Source organism: Camelus dromedarius, chromosome 22, assembly GCF_036321535.1.
Source record: "Camelus dromedarius isolate mCamDro1 chromosome 22, mCamDro1.pat, whole genome shotgun sequence".
NCBI classification, from domain to species: domain Eukaryota; kingdom Metazoa; phylum Chordata; class Mammalia; order Artiodactyla; family Camelidae; genus Camelus; species Camelus dromedarius.
Window position 1 is genome coordinate 10,049,657 of NC_087457.1, and position 17,182 is coordinate 10,066,838.

The window sequence follows — 17,182 nt, forward strand, 5'->3', positions numbered from 1 at the left end:
GATAGATAGATAGATAGATAGATAGATAGATAGATAGATAAATTACTATGCTGGGCACCAGAAATTAACACAACATTGTAAATTGACTCTACCTCAATTAAAAAAAAAACTAATTGCATAATGTGAATGGGAAACAATATTAGGAAAAGGCAAAATGTCTTTAAATCTTTTGTTTCTTGAATTTTTAAAAAAATTCCTTTTTTTTTTTTAAACTGTGCTGCCCCGTCTCCTACCCCAGCCGTGTATTTGGTTTTAGCCTCTATCTTGGCAATTTTCCAAAAGGTTTTGATGCAGAATATCAACTTGTGACTCAATGACGAAGCGCAAGCATTTTTTCTGATGGTGAGTGGATAGTTTAAATGTTCTCTTTTAAGAATGTGTTTTCTTTACAAAAATTTAAAATATATTCTTCCTGCCAGTTCAGGCCTGAGAGTTACCTGATTGCGTTATCTATTTGTACTAGGAAGAGAGTGAGTGAAAGTTACATGAAAAATTGGGTGGGGAGAGATTAGAGGAGTAATGTTCCCAAATTTACATATTTACTTTTAGAGGAGGGACTGGGGATTGAACCCAGGATCTCATGCATGCTAAGCATGTGCTCTACCACTTGAGCTATACCACCCTGCTATGTTGCTGAATTTAATTACATCTTTCTAATGAGGACAGGGCGGAGGGAATTTGTAAGTAATTTAAATAATTTGTCCAGCATCCTCCACATGGGTATGGGGCCAGAATCCAAATCTGGGTCTCTCTGACTCCAAAGCCCACATTTCTTCTTCTGCCTTTGCCTCTGGTGAGGTTGCTCTGTGACCCCTCGGTTCACAGAGTCCCCCATCCCCGACTCTGCAACTTAGCACCGGGGACGGAGTTTTGCGTGCTCTTGGAGGAACGAAGGGCTGATTCTGGGCTCATTCCAGAAGATGCCCAGTTCTTTACGTTGACAGGTGGTGGCTATAGAGAAGGATTGTTGGATAAGACAAAAGAAGCGAGATGACAGTTTTCTTGAAAGACTGTGGTATGTATCTGTTAGAAAGGATGAAGAAGGAAGCAGTTAAAGCCTGAGCAATAGAGTGTTGGTGCTTTGAAAAATAGCCAACTTGATTTGAGTTTTACCTTGTGCATCTAGACATGAGCTCTACCAATGAGCTATCCCCTCCCTGAGAAACTGATTTCAATTCCTTTGGATAAACACCCAGAAGTGAGATTGCTGGATCATATGGTAGTTCTATTTTTAATTTTTTTTTTTTGTGGGGGGGACACCATTATACTGTTTTCCAAAGTGGCTGCACCAATTTACATTCCAAACAACAGCATACAAGAGTTCCCTTTTCTCCACATCCTCACCAACACTTATTATCTCTTGTCTTTTTATAAAAACCATCCTAATAGGTGTGAGGTGGTTTGATTTGCATTTCCCTGATGATTAGTGACGTTGACCCCTTTTCATAGACCCATTGGTCATCTGTATGTCTTCTTTGCAAAAAAAATGTCTGTTTAGTCCTTTTCCCATTTGTCAATTGATATTTACTTATTTCTTTGTTATTGAGTTTTACATGTTCCTTATATTATTTTGGATATGAGCCCCTTATCAGATGTGTGGCTTGCAAATATTTTCTCCCATTCAGCAGGTTGCCTTATCATTTTGTTCCAGGTCTAACTCCTCTTAAACAAACACCAAAATGTGACCAGAAGGTCTAATCCATCAGAATCCTGACACTAAACTGATAGAACAAAGTAGAAAATGATTAAAAAAAAAAAAAAAACATTGGTGACAAGGATGTTTAAATAAATACAGAGCCCTCCGGTGGCCTCCTGTGTTGCCTACCTCCCTGTTACTCTCAGACAGTTAAGCTGAAGTCCCAGAGGGTGATCTGTAAACTCAAAAAGACAAGGCATCAGAAGTCAGGCAAAACCAGCTGAATTCTGTTCTCTGTGAGCCTCACTAACTGAGACAGAAAGGGGACTCGTATTTCAGAACGTTTCCTGGTAACAAGGTTAAGCCTGGATAAACCGGAGCACTCCGGGCATCAGAACCCACGGTTCCGGACCTGGCAGGCGCTATCCCTACACTGGAGCTCAGTAAACGAGTGTCTATTCCCCTAAGGCTGGTGGTTGGGACTGAGCGACAGGAGGCTCCTCTAAGCTTCACACAGTTTTCTGTCCCCCTTGGTCCTGCCTGCCTGGCATCCCTCCCACTTTTCCTCACTCACTGCTCCAGCCCGAGAAGAAATCTAGGGTGACAGACAACGTGGTGACTCATCTGACATCAGGATGAGTCCTCTTTATCTGCGCTTTTTGTCGGCCTCCATCTGATACTGGGAACGACCGTTTTAGCTGTGTGCGGGTTTTCATTTCATAGAAGACCCCCGGGCCGCAGTGGGACGCTGGTGATTTAAAGGTCTGGTGTGTGTGGCTGTCTGAGAGCTCTTTGTTTCCCACGATCCTGCGACTAGAAAGAGAAACCCTGGTGCATTTTCATCATGCGACCCCGCAAGGGTCAGGGATCCCTTTGCTTTGGGCTGTGTCTCTGGTGGTATGTACTCATACCTTTCTTTGAAGGTAGGTTTTATTTCTGCTTTATCTTGTATTCCATTTTTAGCTACATATATTTACTCTCTTTTTTGTTTTACATTGAAGTATAGTCAGTTACATGGTGTCAATTTCTGATCTACTGCATAATGTCCCAGTCATGCACATATATACATATATTCATTTTCATATTCTTTTTCATTATAGGTTTCTACAAGATTTTGAATATAGTTCTTTGTGCTATGCAGAAGAAACTTGCTGTTTATCTATTTTACATATGCTAGTTAGTATTCAGACTCACAGTCATAGTAAACAAACATGGTTACGGGGGGCAAGGGTGTAGGAAGGGATAAATTGGGAATTTGAAATTTGCAAATACTTTCCTTTTCTAGTTGTGCTTGACTGAGCAGAGATGAGATATTCCAGGGGTAAATATGTAGAGTGCCTGCACAGGAACTCCTACTCTGACAACTGCTAATTAATCTACAAATGAATTTTTTAAAATTCATTTTTAGATTGGCTTAACATGTAAGATGCGATTTTGGGGGGTGGGGTAGTGGGAACAAAGAAACATCGTAAACCATATTTCCTTTTCTTTTCCCAGTGAAAACAGGCAATAAGAATAATGGTACAGTTTTTCTATCCACCTCTGCTGTGATGTATTCAGCCTATTTATCTGTATTTAGCATCTTTCCAAAGCTGTGCTTTATTTGTTAGCAAATGCTATTTCTCAGTCTATGAACCCTGTCATTTTGTAGGTCTTTGTTTTGGGAAACCTGTCATATTACTATGCTGAAATGTGTCCTAAGAGTAAGAACATTCATTTTTGAAGTTAAGATTTAGTCACTACAGCTGCTCTGCTGGACAAAACCACATTTCCATGTACTGTTAAGTTTGCAAGGACTTGCTGGCTAAGACTCACAGAGGGTTTATCTGAAGTATCTCAAAGGAAAAGAAACATCTCTAAGGGGGAAACTGATGAATGGGAGGGTGTTTTAATTATCTGTTTTATGTAGAAATATTTCTATAATTATTAATTATGATGTCAGAGAATGATGTTTTACATTTAAAATTGTTCTTTCCTGCTGAAAGCTCAGTGTTTTTGTGTTTCCAAATGCATTTGTCAAACAGCATTTTTTATTTAGTAACATAACAGCTCTCCTTTCATTTGTTTTTGCCTAATGAGCAAAATATTTAATACTTTTTTCTTTTCAAGTTATAAATCCCTTTGAGAAATTTGTAGAATAATATTTCTGATATCAAATTTGAATTCTAAAAGGAAAAATATAGAGGAGGAGTATTAATGAAATGAATTAGGTTAAATGAATGCAAGTTGCATTTTTGGAAAAAGACAGATATACATTAAGCCATTGTCCAAAAATTAATGACTGAAAATGTTATTGTTTTTAAAAACATTTGTTTTTTAAATTGTATTTATTTATTATTTTTAAAAATTTTATTTATTTGGGGGAGGAGGAGGTAATTCGTTGTTTATTTATTTATTTATAATGGAGGGACTGGGGATTGAACCCAGGACCTTGTGCACACTAAGCATCGCTCTACCACTGAGCTACACCTCCCTTCCTTGAAAATGCTATTGTTTAAGAACCAATTTTGGATTAAAAAAATATTTTAAGTCAATTTTCCTTAGAAACCTTGGCCTCTCACACATCTCCAAGATAAATGAAGCTCAAAATTGACTTTAAAAAGGAGGCGGGCTTAAGACGTTGATGAAATTACTCGTTTTTTCAGTTTGCGGAACGTTCCTGAGCTACATACCCTGTGGTTGTAGAAACAGAAGCCAGTTGGACCAGTGTTTTGATGAGAAAGGGCAGGACTTTTCTGTAGTTTCTGGGTCAGCAGGGCGGCGAGTTCTGTTCGGGTACCATCCCGAGCCTGTCTGTCCCTTCACATCAGGGCTGCCTTAGACTTCAGAAGTGCGCTCACCAACGTCGTTTTGTTTGCTGTCACACTAGTCCTGAGATGCAGGCATTGCTCCTCTCATCTCCGCGGCGAAGCTGAGCAGCGCAGGTGAAGTGGTCCTGCGGGGGATGCCGGCGGATGCAGTGCTGGCCCGGATGCCTCCCGCGGGATGGACGGCGCTGGAACGTCCCCCACCCTCTCTGCCGCTCTAACTCCTCCCTCTGCTCCGCCCCGCAGGCTGCGCAGGCTGTGCCTCCGAGGAGAGACTCTTTCACGAACTGTTTTCTCATTATAACCAGTTCATCAGGCCGGTGGAAAACGTTTCCGACCCCGTCACGGTGCATTTTGAAGTGGCCATCACGCAGCTGGCCGACGTGGTAAGCGCGGGGGTTCACCACGTGCGCCCGGAGGAGGCCCCACTCCGAGGCCGTACGAGCGAGTCCCACTGCACGTGGTCATTAAAGGGGTTTTAAAAGATGAAACAAACGGAAAATCCAGAGTGCTGGCCCTTCAAAGCCGGCCGGCTGGGAGGGAGACCCTTTCCCCAGCGATGCTGTAACCCTCACGTTAAGGCAATGTTTTTCTGGAAGTGCTTTCAGGACCAGTTTATGAAACAAAGAGGTGAAAGGGAAGTTGAAGGGAGGTTAGAAAGGGAGCTAACTTCACTGTGCACCTAGTATGCACCAGTGTCTACACTTGGTGGCTGCCATCTGCATTCTACAACTTTGCCGAGTGAAACAGTGGTGGGAAGATAGTGAGGCGTGTGATGTGAGGGCCACCATGTTTTCTCCAGTCTATGCTTCCCAGTGGACTGGGCTGGCTTGGTCCTCAAGCCCAGGCTGGAAGTGTGTATATGCAGGTAAATACTGATTTGAAAACCAAAAAACAAACAAACAGGTGTTTCTCTCACCTGGATGGGCCCACTCATTCCTTTATTTAATAATTTAATCAACATTTATTGAGTGCCTATTCTGATGCCTCTGCCACCCTCTTCTCCCAAGTAGCTTAGCACTGGTTACTGGTCTCTTACCAGGCTGGGAACTAAACTTCCTATGGGTTGGGCTGTTAAGAATAGAGAACTGAACTGAGTTTCAGCTCAAGTCTGTGATACAGCATCGCTTCAAATCCATGACTGATCCATCCTTTTATTATTCTGGAGATGGTGGGTGGGGACTGCTAAATACAGATTTTGATATTTGTGTTTGGCTCCTATCAGAGATTGAAGCACACACACACTCAGCTTAAATAAAACAGGTTTCTTTCTTTTTTTGGAGGGGGGGGGAATATTTATTAATTTATTTATAACTAGAGATACTAGGGGTTGAACCCAGGACCTTGTGCATGCTCAGCACATGCTGTACCACTGAGCTAAACCCTACCCACCATTTCTTTCTTATGTAATAGAAATGTAAAGGTTAACAGTCCAGGTTAAGACCACGTGGCTTCGTGGTAGTGGTTGCACCACCATGTTCAGTTGCCCAGGTTACGCACTGCACAACTCCTGAGGCTGTCAATCACCTGGGCTATGATGCTAAAAGCATAAACTATACGTAGTGACAGCAACCAAGGGTCCTTCTATCTTTCTATTTCACCATCCTTAGCATGTGGTTTCTTACCTCTGTGTTTCCTCACGCTGATTTTCATTTAAACATATTCACATTCTTGGCAAGAAGCAGGAGAAGAGAGAGGCACATGCCATACATCTGGGACTTCCTTAAAGAGTTTTCTTGGAAGTCCTCCTCAGAGCTTCTGCTTCCTGGCTCATCAACCACCTCTGGCTGCAAGGAGGCTTCAGAAATGTAGTTTTGTCATTGAAATTTTATTTATTGAAATGATTGCGGATTCACTGACCAGTTGTAAGAAATTACAGATCCCTTGGTTGCTTCCTTTGCCCCGTTTCCCCAGTGGCAATGACTAATGTGCCTTCAATTGTAAAATTTTCTCAAGAAAGCCATACATAAATGGAATCATACAGTGTGGAACCTTGTGGATTGGCTTTCCACTCAATGTAATTCTTTAGATTCATGCAAGTTGTTGATTGTATCAGTAGTTCATTTCTTCTTTTTTTTTCTTCCAGTTTTATTGAGATATATTTGACACACACACTGTATAAGTAAAGTGTGCAGGATAGTGATTTGACTCACATACATCATTTCAGTTGTCAAACATATGATAAAGTTAAAGTTGTTCATAGTGTTTTCTGTCCTTTTGATGGCTGCAGGATCTGTAGTGATTGCTCCTATTTCATTCTTGATACTGGTGATTTGTGTCTTCTCTCTTTTTATTTTTGTCCATCTTGCTAAAGGTTGATCAGTTTTGTTGGTTTTTCCCTAATGAATCAGCTTTTTGCTTTATTGATGTTCTCTATTGTTTTCATTTTTAATTTTATTGATTTCTGATCTTACCTTTATTTTTACTTCTGTATGCTTACTTTGCATTTATTTTGTGATTCTCCCCCCTAATTTCTTGAGGTAGAAACTCCAGGCTGAGCTGAGGCTGATGCCTCAAGGGCTCAGAGCCTAAAGGGTGCTGGGTACCCTCTAGGGAGGTTTTCAGGGAGTGGGGAAGATGATGGCAGAAACAATGATACCCATCACCATCTGCAGTATCTCCGCTCCCTCCTACACTTCCCTCCTTTCTTTTATTTCATGGAGTCAGAAAACTTTCTGGGCTGCAGTGGTCAGAAAAGCTTCACAGAAGTGGAACTTAAATCAGATATGACAGACAGTCTTTAAACCACATTTCCTTTCAAAGTCAACAGGGTTAAGACCAGTGTGGAAATATCATATTTCTGGTTGTTTTCTATAAGTTGCCTTTTCAGTCTTTTTTGTTTTCCTCCATTAGCAACTACGACTCTTTTTAGTTGTCATTTTAGCTCTAAGAGTCACTTCTAGTAGTAAGTACATTTGAGGCTAAAAAGATTGTTTCGTCTTCCCAGGATGAAGTCAACCAGATCATGGAAACCAACCTGTGGCTACGTCACGTATGTGTCTGCGTCATGTGCTCTTGTCTTGGAACTGTGTTACTTGTGTGTCAGGTTAACGATGTCTAATGGATAAAATCCACTAGCATTCTTTCTAGAAGCTCCAACTTACGATAGAGCATTACCTGTCTCCAAAGCCCAAAGTTCACCTCTGGTAACAGCTGGCTGGGAGCAAGCTTTGTGGGTGCAGAACCTAGCAACACAGTTCTCTCTGACCCTGTCCTTTCTGGTTTCTGCTCTCAAGTCTCCTGGTTATTTTGTTTGTTTGTTTGTTTTGTTTTGTTTCGTTTTTGCAGCGGGGGGAGGTAATTAGGTTTATTTATTTATCTGATTTTTCAGTGGAGTTACTGGGGATTGAACCCAGGACCTCATGTATGCTAAGCATGCACTCAACCACTGAGCTCTACCCTCCCCCTTTAAGTGTCTGGTTTTTACCTGTATCTCGTGGGTTAGATTCCCAGCATCTGGTTTTATCAGTCCTACCATCTCGTGCCTCCTTCCTGTCTTAATCTCGTATGCAGACTTTGTACCAAACTCATTATCATACATTTGAACTACCCTTTCAATATTAAAAACGCGTTGCCACTCCAGGTTGAGCCTAGTCCAGGGAATACGGAAGCTGAGCCCGTAAACTTGGCCAGCGAATTAATAATCAATTCTTAGCTAATATCTATTAGATAATTCATATTTGCCAAAATCAGCTCAGCAATCCACCTCCTTGTTCCCCATGGATTTACTCACCCAATTTTTGATAGAAACTGATGTACCCTTTAAATAAGAACTTTTTGAAAAAACTGCTGAACTGACATAGAATTAACACTGGAAGTAAGTTAAGGATTTTTTTTTTAAGTTTTTTAAAAAAAATTTTTTTAAATCTATATTTATATATATTTTTCTAACTTTTTTTTAGTGGGGAGGTAATTAGATTTATTTATTTATATATTTTTGTTTTTATTTAAAAAATTTTTAAAATATGTATGTTTACTGAAGTATAGTCAGTTTACAATGTTGTGTCAATTTCTGGTGTGTAGAACAATGCTTCAGTCATACATGAATATACGTATATTCGTTTTCATATTCTTTTTCACCATAAGTTACTCTGAGATATTGACTATAGTTCCCTGTGCTATCCAGTATATATTTTTTACTTTTTTAATGGAGGTTACTGGGGATTGAACCCAGGACCTCATGCATGTTAAGCACGTGCTCTACCCCTGAGCTATATACCCCCCCCCAAGTTAAGTATTTTTTTAACTGACTCCTCTTCCCTTTAGATCTGGAATGATTATAGACTGCGCTGGGACCCAGTGGAATACGATGGCATTGAGACGCTGCGTGTTCCTGCAGATAAGATCTGGAAACCTGACATAGTTCTCTACAACAAGTAGGGGCATCTGACAGCCAGTCTCTTTCCAAAGTTGCCTCTGGTACAGGCTGAGCCAAAGCACAGGGGCGTCACTCACGGTGTCTGATTTACTTTGCAGTGCTGTTGGCGACTTCCAAGTCGAAGGCAAGACAAAAGCTCTTCTGAAACACGATGGCATGATAACCTGGACTCCACCAGCCATTTTTAAGAGTTCCTGTCCAATGGACATCACTTTTTTCCCTTTTGATCATCAAAATTGTTCCCTGAAATTTGGTTCCTGGACATATGACAAAGCTGAAATTGATCTCTTGATCATTGGCTCTAAAGTGGACATGAATGATTTCTGGGAGAACAGTGAATGGGAGATTGTTGATGCTTCTGGCTACAAGCATGACATAAAATACAACTGCTGTGAGGAGATATACACAGACATAACCTATTCTTTTTACATCAGAAGATTGCCGATGTTTTACACCATCAATCTGATCATCCCCTGTCTCTTTATTTCATTCCTAACTGTGTTGGTCTTTTACCTTCCTTCCGACTGTGGTGAAAAGGTGACGCTTTGCATTTCCGTCCTGCTTTCTCTGACTGTGTTTTTACTGGTGATCACGGAAACCATCCCGTCCACGTCCCTCGTGATTCCCCTGGTGGGCGAGTACCTGCTGTTCACCATGGTCTTTGTCACCCTGTCCATCGTGGTGACGGTGTTCGTGTTGAACATACACTACCGCACTCCCACCACCCACGCCATGCCCACATGGGTGAAGACCGTCTTCCTGCGGCTGTTACCCCAGATCCTGATGATGAAGAGGCCTCTGGGCAAGATGAGGGAGACAAGATCTGACAAAAACCCCAAAAGCCTCTCTAGGAGGCCCGCCAAAGTCAAGCTTGATCATCGCAGGGAGCCCAGACTTCTTGAAGAATGCAGCCACTGTCATCATTCAAGTGAGCTTGCTGCCCCCAAGAGAAGGTTAAGGCATCAGCCTTCACGATGGGTGACCGAAAGTTCTGAGCACTCGCCGGAGGTCGAAGACGTGTTTAACAGTGTTCAGTTCATAGCAGAAAACATGAAGAACCGAAATGAAACCAAGGAGGTAAATGCATGTCTCCTGTAGCCTGTCCACCCGCAGCAGAGCTGGGGGCCTGTATAGACATGGCGGATCTTCAGTGTGAGTTCTGACTGCAGGACGTTCGGGGGGGTGGTACCCTACGATCCGGCTCTGTGGGCATGCAGTTGTGGGCAAACTGCCCTTGCGGGGGCGCGGCAAATCTCCACCTCCAGAAACGTTAATGCAAGTGAAATCTGGTTAAAACAGATGCTCAGGGCAGCCTTGGCTGATTAGACTGAGAGCCCCTGCATCAGGAAGGATGCAAGAGGGAAAAAGCCGGCCGAGGGGCCAGAGGAACGCCTGCAGAACCCCTCATGGGCTGGGAGCTGGGAGCTGGGAAGAAGGCGAGTGAGCCTCCCGCAGCTCCAGTCCCACTTACTCTCCAGGACAGGGATGTACGTGCTGATTGAATGCGCCTCTGGGATAGTTTTAGCATCCACACATTCTGCCCCAGCTGCCCAGAGTCTAACCATAGCAGCTCAGACCTCCTCAGCCTCCAAAGAGAGAGCTCAAGAAATTGATGTCGATTTTCCACACTGGGCGGATGACTAGCTGGGGGCCTCTGATTGCTCATGCCGGGGGTCTGGGTCTGACCTGCCTGCAGCTGCCGGCATCCTTATCTCCTAGTGACAGGACACTGCAGACCTGAAGTCCGCCTGCTGGTGCCAGGAAGACACTGTGACTGCATGTCACACGGGTAGGGGTTGGGGTGCATCAGGGACAGGTGAGCCCAGAACTCCCCTCTGTGGTGACACCTTCGTCAAACCTAGGGGACAGTGGTTGCTGACTTAATCACCCCCGGGTCGGGCTCTTGGAGGTCAGGAACAGGAAGGAGATGGGAAATGCAGTGAACTGTCCCCGACCAGCGTGACCCCAAGGTCTAGAGGGCTGCCCTTTCCTGATGAGAGGAGGGGTCCAGCAGGAACATCCCACACCCCCTGCCTCGAGCCCATTTCCTGAACTCGCCAAGGGGTCAGAATGTCCCATGGTGCCCATGACAAGAGTGGAGCTATCTCAGCACCTTTTTGGGGGTGTTCCTTGCAGTCAGATGATGTCCCCTGTGCCCCCCGGAAACCTGCTTACTCTTCTGCTCGCTGCCCGAGGACACGGGGCGTGGGTACCCACCCTCTTCAGGCAAACAGAACTTCTCTGTGTGCTACAGAGACACGGGTTAATCAGAAAAAGATCAATATTTGCTTGGAAAAGTGCCAGGAAATCGTCCGTGAAAAGGAAGCAGCTTCTTTTATGAAATAGGGCTCATCTCCCACGGCTTCGATTTTTTTTTTTAAGTTGCATGTCTTTCTGTTTGTCTTCCAGGTAGAGGACGACTGGAAATACGTGGCCATGGTGGTGGACAGGGTGTTCCTGTGGGTGTTTATAATTGTCTGCGTGTTTGGAACCGCGGGGCTGTTTCTACAGCCGCTGCTGGGGAACACAGGAAGTTCGTAAGGATGGATTTTCCCTTTATCCTCAGAAATGTACAGACCCTGTTTGTTTTGTCGTCCCCACCACAAGGAAAGGGATGGAAGCTCCCCACCAAGTTCCCATCGAGATGGAAAAAGAGGACTTTATTGCCAATGAGGAGCCCGAATGCCCTCCTTTGGGGGCACAGAGGAGTCCTTTAAGATGTTTTATGACACTGGAGCCCAGAGCTGGCAGCTCCTAACAGGGTTCTCTTGTCTGCACACATTGGCTTCCGGGGACACGACGATTCAATGGCACCGCAAACCATGGAATCAGCATCAAGCCTCGCGAAGCCTGGGCTCTGTTGTTCCTCCAGTTGACATGCTTCTCAGAATAATGACACCTGCCAACGTGACACTCTGGACCTTGGACTTGCTGATGTTTGCACCCCTTGTGAACTAGTGCATGCTTGCTGCCTTGTGCATGTCTCTGTGAAGTAGGGCACACATTTCAGCCTGATCGGATACATTAATTGGTCAAAAGTAGTAACAGGTCATCGGTCCATCCAGCAGGCTGTATTTAATTAGCATCCATCAGGCAAGAGACTTGAGCGGTGACCGACACTGTGCTGGACCTGCCAACGGTAGCAGAAATAGGTTCCGTCCACGCATGTGCAGCTTTTTTAGGAGAAAACCATAAACAAAGTGATCTCCAGGACTGGGTACCAGGTGGGGAATGTAACCGGAGCGATGGAAATAGAGCGTGATGTGGTGTGGCAGGACGGACCTGAAGCAGCCTTTGCTACGGGTCCCAAAGGTGTCTCTTCTCATCCACGGCGTCCATTTGTTCTTTGTAGCTGAGACTGAAAAGTGTTTCTTCTCTAACACATTGTCATCTCATACCTTTTGAAGCCATTCTTTTCCCCTGGGGGAGAGCCTTGGGAATCCTGTCTCACTCCACTCTAATTTATTATCTTTTTATTTTTGTACACAATTTTTACAATAATTTGAAGATGTATTTTATTTTTTTAAAAGTTACTTATTTATTTTAATGGAGGTGCTGGGGACTGAACCTCAGGACCTCAGGCATGCTAAGCACGTGCGCTACCACTGAGCTGTACCCTCCCCGCCCCAAGCAGAGGTCTTGAATTTGAGTTACTCTGTTCTAAAATATTTTTACTCCTCATGTCTGTGACTTAGTATCTCTATATTTTCTGTCTTTTTAGAGGATGGGCTGTTTCTTGATACATTTTTTTTCTAATAATCCAAATTAATATTTAATGTCATTGTTTGCAGTTTTTTAAACATTTTTATTAATTTATAATCATTTTACAATGTTGTATCTGTTTGCAGTTTTAATTATGGTAAATACACATAACCAAATTGATCATCTGATCCTTTTTAGGTGTAATACCACAGTCCAGTGGTATTAACTACGTTCACATTGTTGTGTAAACATCACCACCATCCATCCCCATAACTCTTTTCATCTTGCAAAACTGAAACTCTGCACCCATTGAGCCATAACTCCCCCACCTCCCTCTCCCCCAGGCCCTGGCCACCACCCTTCTATTTTGGTTCTTTAAATCTGATTACTTTAGGGATGTCATGTAAGTGGAATCCTACAGTACTTTTCTTGTTGTATCTAGCTTATTTCAGTAAGCATACTGTCTTCAAGGTTCATCCATGTTGTAGCATGTGTCAGCATTTCCTTCCTTTTTAAGGCTGTATAATATTCCACTGTATGTATGGACCATATTTTGTTTATCTACTTACTCATCAGTGGTTATTGGGTCGGGTTGCTTCCACCTTTTGCTTATTGTGAATAATGCTGCTATGAACATGGGTGTGCAAATACCTCTTTGAGTCATGGCTTTCAATTCCTTTGTTTATATACCCAGAAGTGAAATTGCTGGGTCATATGGTCATTCTATTATTAATTTTTTTTTTGAGGAATCATCATACTGTTTTCCATAGTGGCTGCACCATTTTACGATCCCATCTGCAGTGCACGAGCGTTCTAATTTCTCCACATCCTCCTTGTCAGGCGGCAAGTACCCCCGAAGGCCAGCAAGCCCTGTACTCGCCCAGCTTCAAGACAGAAGAAAGAGACATCAGTGATTTGATAGGCAGCTGGGGCCGGGGGCAAGTACATAGGCATTTACTGAGCAGGCTCTATGATTACGAGGGAAGGTCAGGAGGATGAGGATGAAGCAGGGACTGGTCGAGCAGGGGATGCGCAGAGAACAAGAGAACAGCCATCTTGGGTGGCCTGACGGGCCACTTGTTATTTTGTAGCCGTCCTAATGCGTGTAAGGTAATACCTTCGTGGTTTTGGTTTGCATTTCCCTAAAGTGATGTTGAGTGTTATCTTCATGTACTCATTGTCCATTTGTGTATCTTCTTGGGAGAAATGTATATGCAAGTCCTCTGCCCTTTTTAAGAAATGGTTATTTGGGGTTTTCTTGTTGCTGAGTTGTAGGAATTCTACATACGCTGGATGTTAACCCCGCATCACATATGAAAATAAGACTGTTAAGCATTGCAAAGCGGGAAGATGGGAAGAAAGTGCTCCCAGCCAGGGGCAAAGAAACCTGATCCTGACTTCTTAACATATTCCTTTAGATGTGAACATACTCAGCCTTCCCAGCCCAGCTTTCCAGAAGTTTCTCAGTCATCCTCAGGGGCCGTGGGGCAAATCTTGGACTGATGAGTTAAAAAACAAACAAACAAAAAACTAGCAACATGCACTTAAAAAGAAAGAAAATAAGCGTTTGAATGAAAGAGGAATCACAGCATGGAGGTGTCTGTGTATTGGAACCATGGAACCAATGACTTTGAGGGGTGGAATGCAACTCGCAGATTATTTAGCTCAGGTCTTTGGTTTGTTTGTTTTCAATCTCAGGAGGTAGAGTGGCTTGCCTGTGATCACGTAGCCAACAAATTCAACTCTGGAACCTTCATCTCCTGACTTAAATGAGGGGGAAATAGCTCAATGGTAGAGTGCATGCCTAGCATGCACGAGGTCCTGGGTTCAATCCCCAGTCCCTCCATTAAAAAATTAATAAGTAAAAATAAATAAACCTAATTACCTTCCCCCCTACAAAAAAAAGAAAAAGAAAAAGACAGTAAATCAACTGGGGTGGCCCCTCTTCTTCCCTCCCGGCCCCACGTCCTCCCCAAAGGCCAGGGGAGAGCACCTTTCACCATCAGTAATCAGAAAAGAAAGCTTTGAAACGTAAGCAGCTTAGAGAGAGGAGGCAGGAAATGCTGTCTTGTTTTAGGAGGGTCAGGACCATTAGGAGTGTCAAAGTTTATTCTAACCCAGGGCAGGGGCTCCAGATGAGTTTTGTGGGATGTATAGGAGTCTTCAGAATGAGATGAGTCGTTGCTGAGTTGAGTAGCAGACATTTTGGGGAATACGAGTCATGGGCAGTTGGAAGCATCCTCGGGGTTCTGCTCCCTAACTGACTGGTCTGTTCATGCTCCCTTGGCTGAGGCAGCAGGTGGGCGGAGATGACCTCTGACCTCCGACCTCTGACTTTAGTGATGCTGAAGTGTAAGGGGAGCTCAGCACACAGGGTCTCTGGGAGCCAAGGCGAGCAGTCTGCTCGCAGAGAGGCTGATTTGCCCCGCTGAGCTCTAGTCCCTGGTCCTCCTGTGGAATGATGTGGAATGTGGACCTGGGTGTTCGATCTGCTGGTTTTTCAAGTTATGTGGATAATCCAGCGTTTATATAAGATCTCCTAGTTTTAAAGTGTGGCAACTAAACTAAGAAGGAAAAATAAAGTTCTTGTGTTAGCCAGACCAAACCTGCGTGCGGGGCTGTGAGTTGGCTGCTTTTGGCTAAACAAAGCAGGGCGTGGAGGTCCCGCCGAGGGCACAGGGATGGAAGTGTGGAGGGGTGGAGGTGGGGGCAGGAGGAGGGGGGCTCCGGGAACCACCCAGAACCCACAAGGACCTAGAGAGTTCAACGTGGGGGGGGTCTCCCCAGCCCCAACTGCCCCCAAGGCCTGGGGTGTGCCTCCTGGGTGTAGTGAGGGGACAGGGCTGGAGGAACAGGGCCATCACCCCGGCCCATACCCCTCTGACTTTGGAACTGTCACCTGAGTCCTTGAGCACCAGCCAGCCGTGCTCCAGCAGAGATGCTCCAGCACCCCTGACACACACACGTATATACACACACACGCACACACCACACACACTACACCCTCACTGGGTACTTGGTTCAGGAGGAACAGTTGGGCTCCATCCCCACACTTTTCTCCCCCTGAGGGTAGAATTTTGCAGATGGAGAGGACCTGCATCTTTAAACACGGATGCTCATAGTGCCTTCCTCACAAGGCTGCTTAGAAAGTTGCCTCAGATAATCTTCACAGTTTGGACTCTTCTGACTTCCCCTGTGATACTGCATTCGTCTGGTCTGGCGGGGACAACCTCAGGGCCACATCTAATTCTACAAGAGGCCAGGCTGCCCTGCTTGGGGTTGTGACAATCGCCACCAGTGGATATATTGCTGCCCTTGGCTAGTTTGCTTAAAACTAGGATTGTCCATACATCAAAGAAAGAGTGTTACTTTGATTTGCACTATTTTATTGACATACCGCACAGGAAGTCTTACTACAAAGAAGGAATATATGTCAGGTTAAACATAAATGGTAGTCACCATGGCTGTTAATTAAACAAATTCACCTTAATACATAGTAGTAGGTACTTTCCAGAAAGGATTATGACACAACCAAATGGCCCATCCCAGCCTGAAGATATTACTCTAATGTAGCTGATTAGAGACCATTTTTAAAGGGGCCAAAATCACAGGTAAGAGTCTTTGTTGTGTGTTATGACCACAGGCTATTCCACCAAATTAACCAGTGGATTGGTGGTCAGATCCCCTTAATTCAGGGACTAGTCTTAACACTAAAGAGGAGATAGTCAGAGAGCATGTCTCCTTGTATGGTAACTGGGAACTGCACACCATCATCTATGATGTATTCTGCCAACAGTATCAACTAGATGATGGTTGTAACTTTCCATTTACAGGAAATACAGGACCCAGAGAAACAAGCTAAATGACACCAGAAGCCAGCAACCTGACAAACACCCCCAAATGAGACACTTTGGTGGGAAAGATGATCTAGTTCTTTCAACAAGTCAATGACAAGAAAGAAATTAAAATAGATTTAAGAGGCATAACACTCTAGGTCAAATTCTGTTTTAGACAAGCTAGCTGTAAATTTAGGCTATTCTTGAGATAGCTAGGGAAACTGGAATATGGAATTATTACTTTTTCTAAGGATGATCATAGTATTTGAGAAAATTCTTAGCATAAAGGTGTTTCTTTAAGATGCATACTAAAAATTACACACACACCTGCACAGGGTTGGAGACATTGGGAGAGGCTGAACAAAAGTACCGATTTGTCCTCATTTTAGACAAATAACCCAGTCCAAACTTTGTGGTACTGGTTTAATTAGTCAACAAATACTAACGAAGCCCTACCATGTACTCAATTCTATTAGATGCTGTTGCGGATATAACAGATGATATGCTATGATCTAGCTAAGGGGATGAAGTTCACAGAATACAATAGTAGAGAACAACTAAGTTCCAAACTACGTATCACCGACTGCAAACTCCGCAGGCTCTCAGGGGCTCAGCAACGGCTTCGTGAGGAGGAGGTGTAAGCAGGGGCTGAAGGTCAGGGACAACGTGGTCAGCTCTCTGTGTGTCCGTGTTTGTGTGTGTGCACATGCCAACGTGTGTTCACACGCATGATGAGAGTCATGTGGGTCTCCCAACATCCACTTGTTGGAATTAGCTGGCATGTTATGTCTACAGATTCTTCTGGCTATACATTTGAAATTAA

At 43.9% G+C, this 17,182-nt stretch overlaps 1 protein-coding gene across 1 annotated transcript; it reads left to right on the forward strand.

Moving 5' to 3' along the window:
* Positions 1 to 2,232: 2,232 nt before the first annotated feature.
* Positions 2,233 to 12,262, forward strand: CHRNA6 (cholinergic receptor nicotinic alpha 6 subunit). The gene is made up of 6 exons (XM_010976942.3): positions 2,233 to 2,559; positions 4,690 to 4,829; positions 7,391 to 7,435; positions 8,710 to 8,819; positions 8,920 to 9,898; positions 11,231 to 12,262. Exons 1-6 carry the CDS (start codon positions 2,481 to 2,483, stop codon positions 11,360 to 11,362), a joined length of 1,485 nt encoding a protein of 494 aa, XP_010975244.2. The 5' UTR covers positions 2,233 to 2,480; the 3' UTR covers positions 11,363 to 12,262.
* Positions 12,263 to 17,182: the final 4,920 nt, after the last annotated feature.